Below are 23,726 nucleotides of genomic sequence, written 5' to 3' on the forward strand. Positions count from 1 at the left end.
CACCAGGCACCTCCTCACTGTGATGGAAGGCAAAGTCTTAAGTCTTTGTCTCTTCCCTCCTTGTTCTCCCTCTTTACTCCTGGTCTTTACTCGGCACCAGCCTTCCCCCCAACCCCCTGAACCTCAGTCTGAAGAAGAGCCTCAACCCGAAACGTCACCTACCCTTTTTCCCCAGCGATGCTTCCTAACCCGCTGAGTTACTCCAGCACTTTGTGTCTATTTTTGGTATAAACCACCATCTGCACAGTCCGTCCATTCTACATATGAAGGCAGCTAGCTTGTTCTACTATATCAATGCCAGAAAGAAGTACACACTGAGTTTACCATTGTATGGGTAAAATCAACATCTTGAAGGATTGCGTCTAAAGAAGGGCCTCGACCCGAAACCTCACCTATTCCTTTTCTCCAGGGATGCTGGATAAAAGTATGTGTTAAAATGGAATTGTACTTACCATAGAGGGAGTACAGAGAAGGTTCACCAGGCTGATTCCTGGGATGTCAGGACTTTCATATGAAGAAAGACTGGATAGACTCGGTTTGTACTCGCTAGAATTTAGAAGATTGAGGGGGGATCTTATAGAAACTTACAAAATTCTTAAGGGGTTGGACAGGCTAGATGCAGGAAGATTGTTCCCGATGTTGGGGAAGTCCAGAACAAGGGGTCACAGTTTAAGGATAAGGGGTAAATCTTTTAGGACCGAGATGAGGAAAGCTTTTTTCACACAGAGAGTGGTGAATCTCTGGAATTCTCTGCCGCAGAAGGTAGTTGAGGCCAGTTCATTGGCTATGAGGGAGTTAGATGTGGCCCTTGTGGCTAAAGGGATCAGGGGGTATGGGGAGAAGGCATGTACAGGATACTGAGTTGGATGATCAGCCATGATCATATTGAATGGCGGTGCAGGCTCGAAGGGCCGAATGGCCTACTCCTGCACCTATTTTCTATGTTTCTATGTTTCTATGCTGTCTGTCCTGCTGAGTTACTCCAGCTTCTTCTGTCTATCTTCGGTATAAACCAGCATCTGCAGTTCCTTCCGACACTATTCCAAATGTTGTTGAGTGGAGAGATCAAGTGGACAGAGGAATAGATTCGGGATGTGCTGAAAACCTCCTTGAAAAGGTCTTGCATCCCACTGCCTCTTCAGAAGGATTGAAATGGACTCATGTCTTGACAAGTGTAGTTTGGTGTGGATATGGCTTATGGGCATGTCATTTAAGTGTGTGACTTACTGTTCGTATTGGAGGGCCTTGCTTGACGCTGGCAGAGTTGGTTGGTTGTGCATGAGTGCTCTCTCAATGCATTTCATTTAATGCACAGTGGTCTCATTTAATTGCCTCTGCGAGTTTCTTCGGGTCTCATAACCACACATTTTCTGCTCCGCCAATTCTTTCTTATATTCACTCCCTTCTGACCACTGTGGCTGTCAGAACCTTTAGTCAGATTGAGTTTATTCTTAAACTCTTTTCCTTGACCTTTTTACTTTTCATTCGACAACCTTCTCAAAATGCATCTCCTGCCAAAAGCATTCCACGTAACGCTAAGTGGCGACCAACCCTGGACACTTTTGTGTCAGAGAGGCCGCATAAATTTCAGCTGTTGCAGGGCGATGCTGGCTTTAGTGTTTCACACACACCATTCCGATCAGACTTAAAATGGAACTCCCTCGTGCTTGCCAGGTGAACACAAAAGAGTCCAGGGCACTTTTGTTAACAACGGCAGAGAGAGAGAGAGAGCTACAATGTCCTGGAAAATACTATCCCCTAAGCAACATTACCACAGAACACATTATCCAGCAATTTATCACGTTGCATCTTGTGGGAGTTCACTGCTTGCATTTGCTTCCACGCTTCTGATTATAGGCTTATAAGCTATTCATCAACAAGCCATTTTTCATTTGTTCTTTTAAACTGCCAAAGAGGAAACTAGGATAATAATTATTAAGTCCAATATTGATTTTCTAAAATTAGCACAGTCTGAAGTTTGAACTAGATTTCCAGTTAATGTTAAAGAAACAGTTCCCTCAAATACATAAATTAATTTCAAGTTCATTTATTCAATGAGAAGTGGCTCCCTCTTGCTAATGGCAATCATCGGTATTCCTCATTTTAAGACCACTGGTTACAAATTCACGAACCGTTCAGCAGGCTGCCTTTGATAAATAAGGTAATGCTGGAATCTTGCATAGAACAAAGTGCTGGAGTAAGTCAGCGGGTCAGGCAGCATCTCTGGAGGACATGGATAGGTGAGGTGTCGAGTCGGGACCCTTCTTCACACATATTGTAATGGGGCAGAAAATGCTGGAAAAGAAGCGGAAGCGGTACAAAGTCTGGTAAGTGATAGGTGGATAGTCACAAAGTGTTAGAGTAACCAGGTGGGTCAGCCAGCATCTCTGGCTAGGTGAGAAAGGATGGGTGTTGTTTCAGGTCGGGACCCTTCTTCAGACCAACCCGAAACATCGCCCATCCTTTTCCTCCAGAGATAATGCCTGACCCGCTGAGTTACTCCAGCACTTTGTGTCTATCTTTGGTATAGACCAACACCTGGAATTTTTATTTTCTACCAGTGATAGGTGGATACAGGTGATGGGGGGCATTCTATTGGTAGATATGTGTTCAAAAGCTAAGGACGAAAAGGAGACAAAAGGATGATGAAAAGTAACTAAAGGAGACAAAGAGAAAAAAAACGTTTGATGCAAGGAAGAGTGAAATGAAGAGCCGGAGAGAGGGATATAGGTGCCTCTGGCTTTACATTTCACTCTTCTCTCTTTATCAATGCCATTTGGTTCCTGGTCTATTTGTCTCCTTTCGTCCCCGTTTGTCTCCATTTCATCTCTAGCCTTTGTCCATCCATCTGCCAACACCCCCCCCCCCCTCCCCCCTCTCCCCCCCCTATATCACCTGTATCCACCTATCACTTGCCAGTCTTTGTCTCACCCCACCTCTCTTTTCCAGTTTTCTCTCTCCCCTACTACAATCAGTCTGAAGAAGGTTCCCAACACAAAACGGCGTCTCTCTATCCCCTCCAGAGATGCTGCCTGACCTGCTGAGTTACTCCAGCACTTTGTGTTCTACCCTTGATAACGTATTGGATTAAGTGGGGGGGGGGGGGGGGGGGGTGGGGTGGGGGGGGGGGGGGTAGATTAGTTAAAACTGCAGTTTCTGCTGCTAAAAATCCTGCAAAATAAATAAATCCACATACATGAGATGTGTCATTAGCTTCAGTTGAGGAAGGGTTGGGAAGATGCCAAGCACCTTACAATAAAGGGAGCAAGCATTAACTGATTTAGAAGCTGATGCGATATGTACCTGTATTGTAGCCTCGACTCAACGCTGGCCAAGGTCTGTGATTCTTCCACAGGTTCCCAAGGTACCAGTCGCTCTGGTTCTCCACCAAGCCAAGGACTTGCTGTCCTGTGAACAAGAGATTGCGGAAACATTACCCTGCTGCATATAACATAAGGCATCTGCAAAACTGTGATCAACCATCTCTTTATCTCACACAAGGTCATATTTGTGTTATCCCACTGCATGCAAAGGCTCTTTTATAAGTTAGTTCATAAGTACATAAGTATTGGGTGCAGAATTAGGCCATTCAGCCCATCGAGTCAACTCCGCCATTTAATCATGGCTGATCTCTTTAACTCTCAACCCCATTATCCTGCTTTTCATAGGACACCCGTACTAATCAAGAATCTGCCAAACTCTGCATTAAAAATATCCATTGACTTGGCTTCAACAGCCAATTAATTCCACACATTCACCACCCTCTGACTAAAGAAGTTGCTCCTCATCTCCTTTCTAAAAGTACATCCTTTTATTTGGAGACTATGCTCTCTGGTCCTAGACTCCTCCACTAGTGGAAATATCCTCTCCACATCCACTTTATCCAGGCCTTACACTACTTGGTAAGGTTCAATAAATACCCCCTCATCCTTCTAAACTCTGGCGAGTACAGGCCCAGTGCCATCAAATGCTCGTCATATGTTAACCAAATCATCCCTGGGATCATTCTCGTAAACCTCCTCTGGATCCTCCCCAACGCCAGCACATCCTTCCTCAGATACGGGGCCCAAACCTGCTCACAATTCTCCAAAAGCCGTGTGACCAGTGCTTTCTTAAACCTCAGTATTACATCCCTGTCTTTATATTCTAGTTCTCTCAAAATAAATGCGAACATTGCACTTGCCTTCCCTACCACCGATTCAACTTGCAAATTAACGTTTTGGGAATCCTACACCAGCACTCAAAATTCCCTCTGCACCTCTGATTTCTGAATCCTCTCCCCTTTTAGAACAGTCTATGCATTGTCTATAATCGATGCATGGAGCTTGGTTATTGATAGGTGTGATCTTGCATGCCAATTCCAAGTGAGAATAGACCACATGGCCCCCTGTTGAGTTCACACCCGTTAACACCAAGAGGACGCAAAGTTGTGATCAATGGAATCAGTCCCTCCATGTACATAACACTGGGGGGAGCATTTCCAGCAAGGATTTAGTCCGGAGCTACACTACAATCCTCATTCTGCACAGCCCTTCATCCTTGATGCCCTTATGGCATCATCAGCTATTCCAAGGCCAAATTAATAAATTAATAGACACAAAATGCTGGAGTAATTCAATGGGACAGGCGGCATCTCTGGAGGGAAGGCGACATTTCTGGTCGAGACCCTTCTTCAGACTCTGAAGAACGTTTGGCCTGCAGAAGGGTCTCGAGCTGAAACGTCACCCATATCTTTTCTCCAAAGGTGCTGCCTGTCCCGCTGAGTTACTCCAGCACTTTTTGTCTATCTTTGGTATAAACCAGCACCTGCAGCTCTTTCCTACCAAATTCATAGAGCACTTCACGGCTTTAACCTGTCAATATATCCCAACGAGAGCCCCGGTTTCTCAAGACTTCTGAATTCCTGCATCGTTTGACACGATGAGTGCACAGTGGGAGGGCTGTTTGCCTCTGTGCTTTATCAGTGACTCAAGCAGACTGAGGACAGCTGTGTCTATCTGAGTGAAAGCACATGCGATTATTTCATAGCTGCTTACAGAAATAAGATTACAGAAATGATGGAAATGCAAGCAACACTTGGATTCACACTGGAGGTTGAAGAATTTACCCACTGACTCTCTACTGGAATAAAAGCTGGGTGCCATAGATGACATCAGTTCAGGGTTGCATGCACTGTGTTGCATAGTCTGGCACATCTGATTGTAGCAGTGTGGACTGAGGTGCAAAGAGAGCAATGCACACCTTCCTCCTCTCAAGATTGTTCTTAGTCAGGGATTAAACCCCAACCGTACACCCATTTGACTCAACATGAAACAGTGAGGGTGTGCAGTCAATGGTTATTATGCACATGTTCAGCTGTGAATGCTAATTGTACTGTTACAGTTAAATAACATGACTGTTGAGCAAGTATGGATCTGTTTGGATGCAGTATCACAGTCTGGATGCAGTATAGACATAGAAAACATAGAAAACAGGTGCAGGAGTAGGCCATTCGGCCCTTCGAGCCTGCACCGCCGTTCAATATGATCATGGCTGATCATCCAACTCAGTATCCCGTACCTGCCTTCTCTCCATACCCCCTGATCCCTTTAGCCACAAGGGCCACATCTAACTCCCTCTTAAATATAGCCAATGAACTGGCCTCAACTACCTTCTGTGGCAGAGAGTTCCAGAGATTCACCACTCTCTGTGTGAAAAGTGTTTTTCTCATCTCGGTCCTAAAGGATTTCCCCTCTATCCTTAAGCTGTGACCCCTTGTCCTGGACTTCCCCAACATCGGGAACAATCTTCCTGCATCTAGCCTAGATCCCCCCTCAATCACCTAAATTCTAGCGAGTACAAGCCGAGTCTATCCAGTCTTTCTTCATATGAAAGTCCTGACATCCCAGGAATCCCAGTATGTCCAAGTATTGAGCAAATGGGAATTTAGAGACCGGATGAACTTGTTTTATTTCCCTGGCCATGGAGGAAGCTGAGGGCTGAACCTGATTGAGGTACACAGAATTATGAGGGGCGTAGATGGGACAGATAGTAGGAATCATTTTCCCCACGACAGAGGTGTCCATAAATAAAAGGCGTAGGTTTACGGATGAAACTGCAGATGCAAGAATCCAGGGCAAAAAAAAATAACCGTTGAAAGAGCTCAATGGGTCAGGCAGCGCCTGTGGAGGAACATGGACAGTCGGCATTTCAGGATAGTTTAGATGAGAGTTTCAGAGATGCTCTGAGGAGGAATTTTGTTCAGCACAAGTATAGATGGAATCTCTAACGGCCTGTTCATTTGGCGGCTAAGAGATATTAGTGGAAGATACTTTCACAACATTTAACTAGTATCAGGGAACGCATAAATTTCCACGGTGGAGAAGACTGTGAATAGACACAAAATACTGGAGTCATTCAGTGGGTCAGACAGCATTTCTGGAGAAATGGAATAGGTGACGTTGCAGGTCGAGACCCTTCTTCAGATTTCGGGTCTCGACCCTGAAACATCACCTATTCCTTTTCTCCAGAAATACAGCCTGACCCGTCGGGTTACTCCAGCTTCTTGTGTCTATCTTCAACTTAAACCAGCATCTGCAGTTCCTTCCGACACATGGAAGAAGACTGTGAACCAAGTATTGGGATTTAATGCAGATCAGTATTTTATGATCGGCCTGGCACTGAAATGGCCCGTGGGCCTGTTTCATCGCCACATAATTTTATGACTTAATCAGTTCTGATGACATGTCATCGACATGAAACATTAACTGTATTTCTCTCCCAACAGATGTGGCCTGACCTGCTGAGTGCTTCCAGCGTGTGCTGTTTTACTCTTAGATTTTCTCAGCACTGCTCATTTTGAAGAAACAGTAATTTGGAGAAATTTATTACAACTCCCGTCACCTCTCCTGTTTCTTTGGTCTCTCTATATATCTTTAGTTCCTCAGGCCCGCTGCCTCTGAACTCTTTCCAGTGACAATATTCTTCATCAAGTGGTGGGTCAAAGCCATTATTCCAACCTAAGGCCGATCGGTGTTTTAATGCTGCAGGCCTCCAGCGGAGTCTTGTGTGCCAAGCATATTCTCCCTGTGGGTTCTCCACATGGATTTCCCACCGGTGCTCTGCTTTCATCCCATATCTCAGTGTACGGGTTGGAAGGAACAGTAGATGCTGGTTTACAACCGAAGAGAGACACAAATAGCTGGAGTAACTCAGCGGGTCAGGCAGCATCTCTAGAGAAAATGATTAGGCGACGTTTTGGGCGTCGATACCCTTGTTCAGACTGAGAGTCAGGGGAGAGGGAAACGAGAGCCATAGAAATGAATGATCCAGTGGTAGGAATGTTGATTTCTCAAACTGCAAATAACCCTCCCCCACCCTAGTTGTCGTACTTGGTTAACTGCTGTCCTGCTGAGTTTGACTCTTTGTATAACTCATTAACACCTCCCCCAGAGTCAACAATGGAGCATTGTGGGCTCCATCTTTCCTTGATCATTGTTTCTCTTTGCATATCTTTCATTCATTTGTTCGATGGACCTTCTATATCTCTCGTTTTCCCCGCCCCTGGCTCTCAGCTTGAAGAAGGGTTTCGACCCGAAACGTCACCTATTCCTTTTCTCCAGGGATACTGCCGGTTCCCCTGAGTTACTCCAGCTTTTTGTGTCTATCTTCAGTGTATGGGTTGGTACGTTTCTTTGGCCACTGTAATTTTTTCCTAGAATGTAGGTGAGTGATAGGATCTAAGAGAAGCTGATTGGACTGGTGGAAGAATAAATTATCATGAGTGTTACTGGATGCCTAATGTTCGGCATGGACCTCTGCTGATGGGCCTATTTTATGCTGCAAGATAAATCTCTCCCTGCACGGGAGACCCGGCCTTTTCTTTGTCGGGTCTCCGTTGTCGTTGGGGCTGCAATGAGGAGCGGCCTCCAACAGGAAGACCGGGGGCTCTGGTGCCGACTACTCACCTCACCGTCGCGGAGCTGGCCGAGTCCAGAGCGGGTGGAGCTGTGGTGGACGCTGCTGCGACCCGACCCCCGGAGATTCGGTGGCTGCAACTGCGGGTTTGGCGGACGGTAACACCGGGAGCCCGCGGGTCCCTGGAGGGAGACCGCTTTTCGGGGCTTCCGCAGCGGCGACTTCTCCCGCCCGAGTTGCGGGGTTGAAGAGCACCTGGAGCGGGGCCTTACAGCACCGCCCCGCGCGGCTTGGAATGGCTGCGGGCTGCGAGCGCACGCCGGGGGCTCTAACACCAAGACCCGGTGTGCGACCTTGCATCACCCGGCGTGGCTTTAATGGCCACGGGACAATCGCCATCGCCCGCCGGGGGCTTTGACTTTGACTCTGACATCGGGGGGGGAAAGTGCAGTGGAGAGAGAAGTTTTTTTGGCCTTCCATCACAGCAATGTGATGGATGTTTATGTAAATTATGTTGTGTCTTGGGTCTATTTGTTTGTAATGTATGGCTGCAGAAACGGCATTTCGTTTGGACCTCAAGGGGTCCAAATGACAATAAATTGAATTGTATTGTATAGTATCTACGGTGGATTCACCAGTTAAAGAAATTCCTTCTTATTTTAGTCTGAATGTTTGATCCCTCATGCTGGAAAAGCAGGATATAAAAATGACTACGTTGGCTCGTCGATCAATGAGTTGAGCAACAAAGGTTGTGAACAACTCAAAGATGTTCTGAATTGTGAGGTATTGAGTGGAATATATTTTGTACTGTCAAGCCTCTTTGAAGAGTAAAAATTCACCATTATTAAAGTCCTGAGGGTCAGTGGAAATCTGTTTTAAATAAACAAGGGCGTTAAATAGTATCCTTCTGGAAACAGGAGAAAAGTACAATATGGAGAGTAGGAACATACGGGACACACGCTAAAAATAGCTAAGATGTATCAAGTGAAAAGCTTTTGACACATTTTCTTTCATCAGTCAGAGTATTGTGTGTAGAGGTTTTGATGTCATGTCGCAGTTACATAAGACGTTGGTGAGGCCGCTTGTAGAGTATTGTGTTCAGTTCTGGGCACCATGTTATATGAAAGATGTTGTCAAGGTGGAAAGGGTGCGGGGAAGATTTACGAGGATGTTGCCAGGACTCGAGGGGCAGAGCTACGAAGAGAGGTTGATTAGGCTAGGACTCTATTCCTTGGAGCGCTGGAGGATGAAGGGTGATCTCATTGAGGTGAACAAAATCATGGGAGGAATAGAGTCCCTTGCCCAGAGTAGGGGAATCGAGGAGAAGAAGAAGAAGACATAGGTTTAAGGTGAACTGGGGGGGAAGATATAATGGGAACCTGGGGGTTAACTTTTTCACATAAAGGGTGGTGGGTGCATGGTACGAGCTACCGGAGGAGGCAGATACTATCGCAACATTTAAGAAAATTTAGACAGGCACATGGTTAGGTCAGGTTTGGAGGGATATGGGCCAAACGCAGGCAGGTGGGACTAGTATAGATGGGACATGTTGGTCAGTGTGGAAAAGTTAGACCAAAGGACCTGTTTCCACGCTGTATGACTCTATGACTCTAGTTCACCAGGTATCGACACTGCAAAATAGTAATCCTGATCAATCTATCACTAATAAAAACAGATTTGAAAAAAGTAAAATGGCGAAGGCGATGAGATATGGGCAGTGGAGTCACATTTCTGTCAGAATTACGTTAGGAGAGCCAAGGCATTCTGTTGTTTTAAACTCAGTGACAGCCTGTACAATGCTACAGTGCAGCTACCTGGCAGAGCCAGTCAAGGGGTTAACAAGGCTATTGCCCCAGTACTTCTGCATTCAGTAGAGATGGTTAATCTAGCAGCACACGCAGCACTTAACATTACACCAAAACCTCCTCCAGCAATCACTGGATTGATGTGACACCATTAAACAACACATCATTGCTAATGTTTGCTCTATAATAGATATTCAAGCCACCAAATTAACCTGTCAAATCATCAAATTTACAGCCAGTTAACCTGTTACAGGGTCATACGCATTCACTTATTAAATATAAAACAGAGACCAACGAGAGATTTATAATTCCATCCTTTCACACCTCCATTTTACCGTTACTTTGAAAGCAATTTAGAGTTTGCGAGAGACTCCCAAATGATTCCTTCACCGGCATCGCAGCACAGCATGGTTGCGGGGGAACTGCGGTGGTGCTGCATTGCACAGGTTGGCTGCGCTCAAAGGTGAGCGATGCATCGAGTGATACCAGCAATGCCGCTTACCCTGGGGAAAGCCACAGTGATGGGGACGCAGGCTAGACTGGCAGATGCCAGCACTTGGTCGCGATCGTAATGTGCTGCTTTTTCAACCAGGGTGTTACAATGGCATTGGCGATGATCACATTAGCAGGAATAAATAACAAACAGCATTAAAGATTAACAAATCAAGTGCCTTATGTGAGATTGGTAATGGGCGCATTAATTGAGATGATAGGGGGAGGGGGGGGGGAGGGGGGATTTGTTGAGGAGGTTTATCATGAGATTAACAAGAGAAGTGTGTTGACACCAAAGTACCAAAATGAAATTATTAGCGAAAGCATTTAGAGCGGTAATAAAAAATACTACGTTCAGCAAATAGGGGAAAAAAACCTGCTGGAAATCAGAAAATAATAACAGAACGTGCTGGGAACATTCAGCAAGTGAGGCAAGGTTTGTGGAGAGAGCAATAGTCGTCATTTCAGGCCAATGATCCTTCATCAAAACTTGGAAAAGTACAAAATCAAACATGTTATAAGTTGCAGAGAAGAGGGGGAGGAGGAGGCCAGGTAACATTCCACTTGTCCCCCCTCTATCCCTCCCCTTCTTGCAACTTAAAACATCATTAGATGTTTTTTGAACACTTTTCCTGGTTCTGGTGAAAAGCCATTTGATCTGAAACCCCGACTCAGTTTTCAAGGTTTCAAGGACAGTTTATTGTCATCGAAGATCTCGGATAAAAGCCACGCTGGTCATGGGGGGAACGTACAAACTCCGTACAGACAGCACCCGTAGTCAGGATCGAACCCGGGTCTCTCGTGCTGTGTGATCGCAACTCTACCGCTGCTCCACCATGCCGTCGAGATCTATAACACCAATGCCCCATCCATATCTGCATTCAATTCTGACCACCGCTCGTTTTAGTCACTACACATCGCTGTTGTACTCTCAAGTATTTACTTCCCAAAGATGGAATTTATTTTCTAAACTTCTATAATGTTTCCTTAAAAAACACCTTATTTTGGCCTCCCAGTTCCCTGTGTGATTTAGTGTTCAAATGTATCTGAATACCTTCTGGAGTGTGACTTGGGATATTGGTTTAGTTTAGTTGAGATACAGCACGGAAACAGGCCCTTCAGCCCACTGAGTCCGTGCCGACCAGCGATCCCCGAATATTAACGCTATCCTACACACTCGGGCCAATTTAGAAGCCAATTAACCTTTAAACTTATCTTGCCATTTTGAAGATGCCATACAAGTTCTAATGTGGGGACTGACATCAGATTAGTCCGGAATGGGTGTTTGTACAGATTGGCATCAAGCCATTAATGTAAAATTGATATTAAAAAAATATTTTTGAAAATATCAATGGAAGTATTTGTGCCTTATTAGCAATGTAACTAAAATGCGAGATTAGGAATAAACGTTAATGCAAAATCAGGAATGCAAACATTAACGTGAGAAGCAAAGAACATTTTTGTGCCATTCAAGTAGCAAAACAATTAACATTTTTAAAGCTAACTCACCTGAATACAAATGGAGAAAATTATTAACAATGAACGTGTTAAACTGAAATTGGTAATGAAAGCATTCATTTATTCTGAAGTTATTTATTCTGAAGATTTATTCTGAAATTCCCTTGCTATGTAAAATTATTTTAATGTGTTCCATAACATTAGTGAGGAGAGTATTCCAAGCAACAGCAGGTAACTATCGTTCACGGCAACCATTACAATCTGTAATACTCGCTCAAGCCCGGCAAGATGCTGCATTCTGAAAACTAGCCTTCAGCTTCAACTGGTCCTCATTAGCCTTGAACCCATCCCTTAACAGACCATGCATGAAACAGCCTGTGTGCAATGCACCCTTTCCTCATTCGACTGTGTTTGTTCCACTGAATATTCCTATTTCATCTGTAGCTGGGAAGATGCTGTCAGCAAGTCCTCTCTTCTCGCTGCGTTGAAATCTATTATTTTAAGTCAACCTTCGGCAAGCTATCAAAGCAGCTGAGCTTCAGTTTTCCATGAAACTTTTGACATGTGTGCAGCTAAATCCTGTCCTTACTATTGTGTAAAAAGGAACAGCAGATGCTGGTCTACACTGAAGTCTGATGAAGGGTCTCGACCCGAAACGCCACCTATTCCTAAGAGCCTGACCCGTTGAGTTACTCCAGCACTTTGTGTCTCCCTTCATTACTATTTTGCGCAAACACCAAGCAGTGTGTTTTTTTAAATTTCAATTTGAAGTGTTCACAACACTCTCTTCAACGTGTTCTGAAGCAATTATTTTTAAATAGCAGGGGAGAATTTAAACAGAATAAATTAATGCTTTCATCGCTGGAATTGGAAATAATCTGCAACGATTTATCAGAAAGTGAATCCCGGACAGTTTTCCCATTGGAAGTCAGGACTGCGATAGTAATCAAATCTTGCCGAAGGCCAGCTGAGCAGGGAGATGGCATTGAACTGCGACCTGCCTCGCCCGTGTGACTCATAATTCATTGGAAAGCTGGCCGTGTCGGCTGGAGAACCGAGTCAGTGTTCGGCGGGTGAGCTAAATGTCACCGACCTTGTCATTCTGCCTGACTCGCCACATATTTCCTTTGTTGTTCAGTGTGCATGGAATAATAGTGTTGGCATTGACCTATAAAATGCCAACCTTGTCCTAATTATACTCTTCTGCATAAGATGGGTCCCGACAGATGAAAATGATCAATGCAACTCTTGCTATTTTTAGCAACGGAGCAAAGAACTAATTATTTGATGCTGAGAATAGACTCTTTGTTTCCCATGTTCTCTGGTCTATATTTTTCTCACGCAAGGACTGAGCCAAGCTGCAGTGTGATTTTAAAACTCTTGATGGATTTCTCCTCCTGTGAGCCCTTGACATTGAATACTTTTTTTATCCATAAATAATTTAAATTAATTATTGACAAAAAAATATATGTACAATACAAAATAATACAAACAAACCCACCACCATAATACAAAGTAAAACAAATATCCTTAAATACTAAATAAACTATTATACAACTACATCACCATCCTTATTAAGGATGCATTCCTCACCCCACCCCCGCTCGTTGCCCAACGGTCCCGGGAATCTTCCAGGTTTCCCGTGGACAATGTGTAGTCCCTTTCTAGAACCACCCGGGCACGGACGTAACCCGGCTCGGGCAGAGTCTCTTCCGCCTGGTGCCATGTGGACATTGAATACTGGTGGGCTCTTTGACGGACTACACACCAACAATGAATGAATTCTTCAGCTATCTCTCCACCACAACGTAATGTTGACAACGACTGTGGTGGAGATTTCGTCGACCGTGGCTGTGTAGCAGATCTGACACCACAAGCCACACGAAAAGTTTTCAAGTGGTTTACCCATTAAACAAGGATTTAACAAGGAATTAAACGAGGGACTTGCTGTGATTAGATAGTCATTGCACACTGACCTGACCTCTATCTTCCACTGTCATTATTAGTGAAGCATTCTTCACCAAAAACCAACAGTCAGAAACATCACTACACCTGGCTTTTCAGAAACATTGACTGGACCGATCACTGAGGCAAGTACGTAATGAGATAAGTGGAATGTTGGCATCTGGAAGAATTAGGTCAAATGGCTCTTTTCAAGCTAAACCTATTTTGACCTAGATTAAAAGCTTGGGAAAATTGTTCAATCCTCGAATAGAAAAAGGCCGTGCCAAGCTAGTATCAGCTTGGCAGGATTGACGGGATGATGACAAAATAAACATTGGTATCGTACATTATTGACTCAAGTTTCAAGGTGAAAATTCTACCATGTAACGGCATCTTGAAAACCAGCACAGCTGGCTCTGGAGGTGGTTGGCTGGGTAGGGTTGGTATTTGTTCTATGAGGTGAGATTGAACAGATTGGTCTTATACTCTTGTATTTAGAAGAATTAAAGGGCCTGTCCCACTCGGAGATTACCGGCGTCATATCGGTGTCGCCAAAAGATTTTGAACATTTCAAAATCCAGCGGCGACAAAAATAATGTTACAACACTTGAAAAAACATCGCGTGTCACGTGTCATCACGCCGCAAATTGTCCGGTGACTTGATACGTCAATGATGCCGGCAATTGCCGAAAAAATCGGCAAGTGGGACAGGCCGTTAAACGTGACATTGGAAAGCTCAAAACTCTTCAGAGGTGTGAAAGGGGAAGTTCAGAGTTGCTACTTCTCCTGTCCAGGACTAGAGGTCAGTCTTAAAATAAGGAGCAATTCAGGACAGAGTTTAGTTTAGTGATACGGCGTGGAAACAGGCCCTTCGTCCCACTGAGTCTGCGCCGACCAGCGATCCCCGTACACTAGTACTATCCTACACAGACCTACACGGACTATTTACAATCTTTACCAAAGCCAATTAACCTACAAACCTGTACGTCTTTAGAGTGTGGGAGGAAATGGAGTACCCGGAGAAAACCCACACGAGTCACGGTGGGAATGTACAAACTCCATCCAGACACCACCCGTAGTCAGGATCGAACCCGAGTCTCTGGCGCCTTAAGGCAACAACTCTACCGCTGAATTAGGGATGGACGAGACGAGGGGAAACTTTCTTCACACAGGGTGAAGTTTGGAATTCTGTACCCAACTGAGCTGACAAAATTGCTGCATATATTTAAGGCAGAAATCAATAGATTTCTATATCTTTTGGGAGACATACAAGATGTTCCTGGATCAGGAATGCCTGACTTATGGACCCTCTACATAGCAGTCATAATACTAAATTCAAATTCTGCCTTAATGTACATATGCTGGTTCCTACGAATTGTAGAACTGTACTCTGCAGCCTTTTCATTTATGTCACTTAAATGTCACTTATTCATGTCTTCCAGAGACGCTACCTGGCCTGCTGAGTTATCCCAGCATTTTGTATTATTTTGTAAACCAGCATTTGCATTCCTAATGTCAGCAGAACAAATTTCCTCTCTCCCTCTCTATCTATCACTCCCAGACTCCCCCCTCTCCCCCCTCTCTCTCTTTCTCTCCCTCTCTCTCACCCTCTTTCTCTCTCTTTCTCCACCCCCTCTCTCTCTCTCTCCCACCCTCTCTCTCCCTCTCTTTCTCCACCCTCTCTCTCTCTCTTTCTCCACCCTCTCTCTCTCCCACCCTCTTTCCCACTCTCCCCCTCTCACCACTTTTAGTATATATTCTATATTCTCAGTCTCATGTGCGTTTGGTGTCATTCATTACAATACCATGGAGATATGACGATCACATCGAGTGATGTTTGTGTATTTTTTGCCTTACGGGCAAAGTCAACTTCAGTATGTCTGCAAAAACAGAACCTGTTTGTTAACTCAGCTATGGTCTGTGCCAGTTCCCTGCTACATTAGGGGCAGCTTTACTCCGTAATATTTTAAAGAGTATTAAAGATAAATAGAAGCTTTCACCCCATTGTATTGAGTTAGCTTTGAACTCTGGTCCATAAGATAAATAAGCATGATGAACCCATCAATTTTATGCACTATGTTGAACTGAGAGATGACACAGTAAAAAGGTGAGCCAAATAGGCCAATTCCTTTCTCTGCCCAGTGTAAAATCCACTGTAGTGACTGCACTCTTAGTTGGATACTCAACAGAGTACACCAGGGAGTCCAACATAACAGCCCTTCCAGATCCATCATGAGGGCCAAGAATTATATTAGACAGACATGTGTGAAGATCAGAAATTTGTCTGGTATGAGATTTATAAACAAAAAAGCCGAGGCTGGTCACTGCTGAGGGAAACTAGGCACATTGAAAGAGCACAAAGGACAGCAGCCAGAGTGATCATGTGTGATAGAGCAAATGTATAATCTAGACGGACATTTCAGTTGAATTGAGGGAGTACTGCGTTGTCAGGGCTGCCATCTTACTGACAACATGATAAAGATTCTGTCCATCTGCTCGAGTAGAGCTTTTTCAAATGTTCGTGGGGAATTGCACCGCAGGAGACTAGGGGTTGGGAGGTCAAGTAGCAGCTGTATAAGATGTTGGTGAGGCTGCATTTAGAGTAATGTGTTCAATTCTGGGCGCCATGTTATAGGAAAGATGTTGTCAAGCTGGAAAGGGTACCGAGAAGATTTACAAGGATGTTGCCAGAGCTTGATGATGAGGGGTGAGCTTATTGAGGTGTATAAAATCATGAGAGGAATAGATCGGGTAAATGCACAGAGTCTCTTGCCCAGAGTAGATGAATCGAGGACCAGAGGACATAGGTTTTTAAGGTGAAGGGTGAAAAGATTTAATGGGAATCTCAGGGGTAACTTTTTCACACATAGGGTGGTGGGTGTATGGAACAAGCTGCCAGAGGAGGTAGTTGAGGCAGGGACTATCCCAACATTTAAGAAACAGTTAGACAGGTACATGGATAGGACAGGTTTGGAGGGATATGGACCAAGCGCTGGCAAGTGGGACATGTGTAGCTGGGAAATGTTGGCCGGTGTGGGCAAGTTGGGCTGAAGGGCCTGTTTCCACACTGTATCACTCTATGACTCTATGTCCTTGACCAATATGTATCTTTCTTCGGTACCAAAGACAGACAGAACATTTATTCATCAGAATGTCGTTTTCACAATCTGCCTCCAAACGTACCTAGGTGTTGGCCCCGTCTTTACAATTCCTTGAACGTTAAGCATGTTGAGATGTACTGATTACAAATATCAGACTTTGCAGTCCTTAAAAGATGGGTCGAGGAGAGAAAATATAAAATATTTATTGTGTAGGAAGGAACTGCAGATGCTGGTTTACACTGAAGGTAGACACAAAATGCTGGAGTAACATCTCTGGAGAAAAGTAATAGGTGACTTTTCAGGCCGTGTCCCAAAATGTCACCTATTCCTTTTCTCCAGAGGTGCTGCCTGACCAGCTGTGTTACTCCAGCATTTTGTGTCCATCTTCTGATAATGGGAATGGGCATGTGATCCCATGAGAGAGGTTTGTGGAGGTCAGGCTGGTATCTGCTGGAGCTTAGGAGAGCTAGAGACATCTTCAGACTGAGTATCAAGGGAGAGGGAAACTAGAGATATTAAATTGTACAATTAAATGAAACGAGATAATTAATTTAAAAGCACACCAATAGAATGGTTGTAAATAGCAATCAAAGAAAAGTTAATCTAGAACAGCAGCATTGGGAAGAAATCCTTATAGACAATTAAGCATTTGGGATAATCTGTAGAGATGTTTCCAGAGGCTCCAACATATTTGAGGGTGTTCCAGAATACGCCAGAGTTAATGTACCACAGGAATGGACATTGATTTATATTGAATGACCTGGTTTTACATTAGGAATAAAGAATCAAATCTTCTTTGATTCTGCCAAGTGGTACACTGGAGTCAATTTACTGTTTGGGCAGTGTTAGAAAGGACTTAATGGAACATCAATACACAAGCTTCAGATCAACGGTCTATAAGCCTTAGAGTTGGCTTCCTGATCCACAGTGCTATCGACTTCTATTGGAGACACCACAGTGAGAGCAAATCAAACATGGTCTGAAGACGGTGGCCTGACCCGAAACGTGACTCGAAATGCCAGTGGCATTTGAGAGGCTTTTGGATAGGCTCATGGATATGCTGGGAATGGAGGGATATGGACCATGTGCAGGGAGAGGAGATTATTTTAACATGGCATCATGTTTGGTTACGGACACTGTGGGCTGAAGGGCCTGGTCCTGTGCTGTGTTACAGGATCCATCACCGATTTCCCAGCCACTGGTGGTCCAGAACCCCCTTTAATCCGGACAAAATCACCAGAGTACAATTGAAATCCTCCCCGGATATCCCCTCGGCTGGGTGAGGCGGCCGATCTCGACCTCATTGGGACTTCTGCGCCGATCGGCGGGTCGAATTTACCCCCTGTGGCCGGGAGCCTGGAATCCCGGCCCTGTCGGAGCCGGCAGATCCGTTACCATGGCCGACTTCCGTGGGCTGTTATCTCGGCCCCCTCTCCCCAGGTCGTTCCGGAAAAACGGATAAGATGGCAAGCTCGGGAACCAAGGGTGCCGGAAAATCGGTGGTGGACCTGCATTCAATGTTCCGTGGTCTATCTCCAAAAAGCCTTCTAAACGATTGAAAGAAATGCAAGTGAGAGTTGAGGTTACCCAGGTAATTTTTACGCTGCGTAGAACAGCACCTTGTATTCCGCTTGGGTAGCTTACGACCCAACAGTATGAATATTGAATTCTCAATTTCAAGTATTGTTCCCCTACTCTATTTCCCCTAGCCCTCCGCTCCATTGCACACACATTTCTCCACTACACGCCTCCCCTCTTTCACCAGCTCCTCTCTCACCCCCGAGCCTCACATTTAAATTTTATCCTCCCCCCCGTTCCCCTTCGCTCTGTCCTCTTCCATCCATATCCCATTATCCGGCTTCTCATTTCACTCCTCTTCGTTCCTTATACAACACCCGTTTGTCTCCCTTTCACTCTGAGCCTTTGTCACTTACTCTGCTAATCAAATCCCCTCACCTGCATCCACCTTGTGTGGGAAGGAATTGCAGATGCTGGTTTAAACCGAAGAGACACAAAATGCTGGAGTAACGCAGCGGGACAGGCAGCATCCCTGGAGAGAAGGATTCTGAGGTACTCCAGCATTTGTGTCCTATCTTTCACCTATAACTTGACTGGCTTTGACCCACCTCACTTTCCCAGCTTTCTCTGCCTGTACTCCAACAGTCTGAAGAACCATCTCCATCTGAAATGTAGTCTGTCCATTCCCTCCACAGGGCAAAGAACAATTACTACAGGTGGAGAGAGAAACAAGTTCTGTCGGCACATAGGAAAGAACGCTTGCATGTACATCAGCCTTCTGAATCTAATAATATAATGGGAGTTTGGGCTTAGGCAGGGGTGTCCATAAGTCAGGAGCTCATAGCCCGGGAATGACCTCAACAAAAATAGCATAGACTATTTTCTAAATGGGGAGAGGTTTCTGAAATCAGAGGTGCAAAGTGACTTGGTGCTGGTGCAGGATTCCCAAAAGGTTAGTTTGCAGGTTGAGTCGGTGGTAAGGAACGTAAATGCAATGTTAGCATTCATTTCGAGCGCAGGCAAGGAAGTAACGCCAAGGCTCTGCAAGGCACTGGTCAGATCTCATTTGGAATGTTGTGAGCCCCTTTGGACACCATATCTGAGGAAGGGTGTGCTGGCATTGAAGAGAGATGAAGTTTACGAGAATGATGTCGGGGATGATTGGGTTAATGTTCGGAAGGATGACGGGAGGGGGGATCTCACTGAAATCTACTAAATACTCAAAGGCATAGATAGAATGGATGTGGACAGGATGTGTCCAGTAGTGTGAGAGTCTAGGACCAGCAGGCACAGTCTCAGAAAAAATGGACATACCTTTAGAATGGAGATGAGGAGGAAGTTCTTTAGCCAGAGGAAGGTAAATCTATAAAATTCATTGCCATAGATGGCGGTGGAGGACAAGTCAGTGGGTACTTATAAAGGGGAGATTGATAGGATCTTGATCTTGATTACTACGGGTGTCAAAGGTTTTGCGGGGAGAAGGTAGGAGATTGGGATTGAGAGGGACAAATAGGTCAGCCATGATCGAATGTCTCGATGGGCCGAAGGCCTAATTCTGCTCCTATGTCTTATGAATTTATAAAAGGGCATTTTTAAAGACAAATTGAGGGATTAACCTACTGACAACATGTAAAAGCTCTGTCCAAGATTAAACATTAAAGATTGCCTTTCATCAAATCTGGCCTTTCTCACTGATCACATCACTACTGGTAGCAACATTTTTCAGCTGTTCTGGGTCTTGAGATCAGAAATTCCCTTTCTACATTTTCTACATTTTCTACCTTTCTACTTCACGTGCTTGCTTAGGAAGAGTCCCGCTGCCCTTTGTGCCACGGTACCTGCGTTCTCCTGCCTCTTTGACCAACCCGTCCCAGGTCGACAAACATTTGTCTGCGGACATCCCCTTGAAGCAGCTTAGGAAATTGCCCTGACGTTGCAGTACAGACATCAGAAGTGAAAGGACTGTGGTTTCCACGTGTGTGACAGATACACAACTCTGCAAGTTCCCACACACCACCACAGGCATCAACTCACACGGAGGTACAGCTCCACATGCGCTGGATATGCTTCACTACCTCTACAGTCAATGTGCAACCTACGTATAACGATTGCCCAAGCTAGTCAGAGGGCAGTTAATCTGTGGCACTCATTGACACAGAGGGCTGTGGAGGCCAAGTCAATGGATATTTTTAAGGCAGAGATGGACAAATTCTTGATTAGAATGGGTGTCAAAGGTTATGGGGAGAAGGCAGGAAAATTAGATTAGGAGGCTGAGATCAGCCATGCTTGAATGGCGGAGCAGACTCGATGGGCCGAATGGCCTAATTCTACTCCTATAACTTGTGAACTCGTGGAGGGTCTCGACCCAAAACGTCATCCATTCCTTCTCTCCAGAGATGCTGCCTGTCCCGCTGAGTTACTCCAGCATTTTGTGTCTATCTTAAGTGCTGACTATTTCAGGCAATCTAGCTTTCTTCTTTATTCGCCCCATATATCTATCTGTAAGGGGAAATCTGAATTGATTTAACCCTCTGCTACAAAAAAAAACCAGTTTGCTGGAGGAATTCAGCAGATTAGCCATCAGCTATGGAAGGAAATGGACTGTCACCATTTTGTGTTGGTGTTCAAGTTGACTGAATAGAGTCGAGGCGACGGAGCTGGTATAAAGAGGTGAGAGGGTGGGTTTGCTGGGTCAAGAGTCAACAGTGTTTTATTGTCATGTCGCAAAATGGAACAATAAAATTCTGATTTGCAGCTGCACAACAGATATATAAACATAGTACCAGGCAGCATCTGCAGTCTCTGTTTAGTTTAGTGATACATTGTGGAAACAGGCCCTTCGGCCCAACGAGTCCGCGCTGACCAGCGATCCCTGCACACCTACACAAACAAGGGACAATTTACAATTATACCGAGCCAATTAGCCTACAATCCTGTAGGTCTTTGGAGTTTGGGAGGAAACCGGGGGTCCTGGAGAAAACCCACGCAGGTCACAGGGAGAACGTACAAGCTCCGTACAGACAGTACCCACAGTCAGGATCGAACCTGGGTCTCTGACACTGTGAGGCAGCAACTCTACCGCTGCACCACCTTGTGTCTCTCTGGTCATTTGCGGCATGCCAAGAACTGCCTAGGCCGTGACCTGCCAAGCCACCATTGGCCACAAGAGCTATTAAATCCACATGGGTATGAGGGGTTTGGTTTAAGTACTGAGTTTATGCTGCAACTAGTTTGTGCGCTCTACCCATTCTCTCTCTTTTGCGCCAGCAGATTACCTAATCCGTGTCACTTTGCGTTAGGGTCGGCACCCGAGTTGGTGCGCAGCGCCGCGAGTCAATATACCACACACGTGCACAAGTGCGCGGACACATATGCACACACACGCAGACACGCGCACTCACGCACGCATGCACATTCACACACACGCACATACTCTCGCACACACGCGCACACGCACACTCTCTCTCACCTTTGAACTTGTGCAGCACAGCCCAAAGTTCGGCAATGTCGGTGGCAAAGGTGATGTCGGTGTCCAGCACAATGACCCGTTCCAGAGTGGCAGGCAGAGTCTTGGTGAGGACCAGCTTCATCAGCCCGTATATCCCTGAGTAATGCTTGTTTGGAATCCACGAAACCTCTGGCTGAAAGGCAAATTCAGGGCCGGTCAAAGTCAAGTCCACGATTCAATGACATGTTATTGTCACACACACCCAGGTACAGTGAGATTACTTGTGTTGCGTACAACCCGGTAAAATCACACAGCAGGCCTCACCACGGCAGTACACAAAGAGTCGATGGGTTTCTGCCGCGAACAAAGTTACAAAAAGTTCTTCGAACAGTCTTATCTTCTCACAGTGGCAAACCGGGCCTGCACGTGGCAGGAGGTGTTGTCCCCTCCCCCCGCAAGGGTCCCCCTTTGATATTGGTAGATTACCACCGGGGCACCCCCTTAGTTCTTGGCGGCCCCCCATTGGACCCCCTCAGATCTTGGTGCCCCCCCCCCCCCTCCACACCGAGAGCCCCTTCGAGCTCAGTGGTGCAATTTTAATCAGAACAAATCTCTCATCTCAGGACTTTGTGCCCATGTAGTGTGTACTTATCAGCACCAAGAGCACCACCGATCTCGTTGTATGAGGCTCATGGCCCTCTGCAGATCTGGGTTAGGCAGATACTTGAGCTTATCAGCAGGGAATCTCATCTTTTACTATTAATGACACAGATGAGGCCACTCAGCCCATCAGGTCCATTATGGGTGGTAGGGTGGTGCAGCGGTAGAGTTGCTGCCTTACAGTGCCAGAGACCCAGGTTCAATCCTAATTATACTCATTGACTTTATTCTCTCCCGTCAAATCCTTTTAGGTTTTACAAATCATTTGCACGCAAGGTGCAATTTTAGGCGGTCATTCAGGTTACCGATCTACATGTCTTTAGAGGAAACTGGAGCGCCCCCCCCCCCCCCCCCCCCACCTGAGGAAATTCATAGTCACAGGAGGGAACATGCAAACTCCACACAGACAGTATCGGAGGGTAGGATCGAACCCGGGTCACTGGAGCTGCGAGGCCACAGCTCTATCAGTTGCTTTGCCCCAACTGCATCGCATTGCTTAACGCAGACACATAACTCAGCCAAGTATTTCATGGGCAATAAATGGGCGGCCCGGGGAGCACAGCCCTAGAGCGACTGCCTTACAGCGCACAGAGACCCGGGTTCGATCTTGACTATGAGTGCTTGTCTGTGCGGAGTTTGTACGTTCTCCCCGTTAACCTGCGTGGGTTTTCTCCGATTATCTTTGGTTTCCTCCCGCACTCCAAAGACGTGCAGCTTTGTAGGTTGATTTGCTTGGTGTCAACGTAAAACAAAATTGTCCCTAGTTTGTGTAGGGAATGTTAATGTGCGGAGATCGCTGGTCAGCGCGGACTCAGTGGGCCAAAGGGCCCGTTTCCGCGTTGTATCTCCAAAAACTAAACAGATAGGATTGGAGCAAATGGCTGATGGCAGTTTAAAAGAGGTAAGGGAGTCAGAAAGGTGAACTGTAGAAGGTATGGCTCCGTCAATGGCCACTGTGGGGGGGGGGGGGGGGGGGGGGGGGGGGGAGGAAGGACAGACGTGCACAAAAGAAGAAATAAATTCCAACCTTCAATTCATCAGCATCATAAAAGTTGACGGTCACTGCTGGCACCATCCACGTCTCAAAGAGATAGCCCAGGATCTGCTTGGCAATAGCATCGGTGATGAAATGGAAATGCAAAGGGTTTCGCCTGTGGACACACAACATGGCACTGTAAATATATAGTTTAGTATTCCATAGTTTATTGTCACCTGCACCGAGGTACAGTGAGAGGCTTTTTTGTTGCCTGCTATCCAGTCATTGGAAAGATTATACATGATTATACTTGACTACAATCAGGCCGTCCAGTGTACAGATACAGGATGAAGGGAATAACATTTAGTGCAAGATAAAGGCCACCGAGTCCACTCCGACCATCGATCATCCATTCATACTAGTCCTGT

At 45.6% G+C, this 23,726-nt stretch overlaps 1 protein-coding gene across 2 annotated transcripts in view; it reads right to left on the bottom strand.

The window, feature by feature from the left end:
* The window catches only part of LOC116983860 (LARGE xylosyl- and glucuronyltransferase 1), a 307,222-nt gene that overhangs the window by 91,112 nt on the left and 192,384 nt on the right, over positions 1 to 23,726 (bottom strand). For both annotated transcript variants that reach the window (XM_033037738.1, XM_033037739.1), the window contains exons 5-7: positions 23,350 to 23,473; positions 21,684 to 21,855; positions 3,304 to 3,408 (exon numbers count right to left, since the gene is read on the bottom strand). In XM_033037738.1, the coding sequence (XP_032893629.1) occupies positions 3,304 to 3,408; positions 21,684 to 21,855; positions 23,350 to 23,473 (401 nt within the window). The remainder of the gene's footprint in view (positions 1 to 3,303; positions 3,409 to 21,683; positions 21,856 to 23,349; positions 23,474 to 23,726) is intronic.

Source organism: Amblyraja radiata, chromosome 19, assembly GCF_010909765.2.
Source record: "Amblyraja radiata isolate CabotCenter1 chromosome 19, sAmbRad1.1.pri, whole genome shotgun sequence".
Taxonomy (NCBI): domain Eukaryota; kingdom Metazoa; phylum Chordata; class Chondrichthyes; order Rajiformes; family Rajidae; genus Amblyraja; species Amblyraja radiata.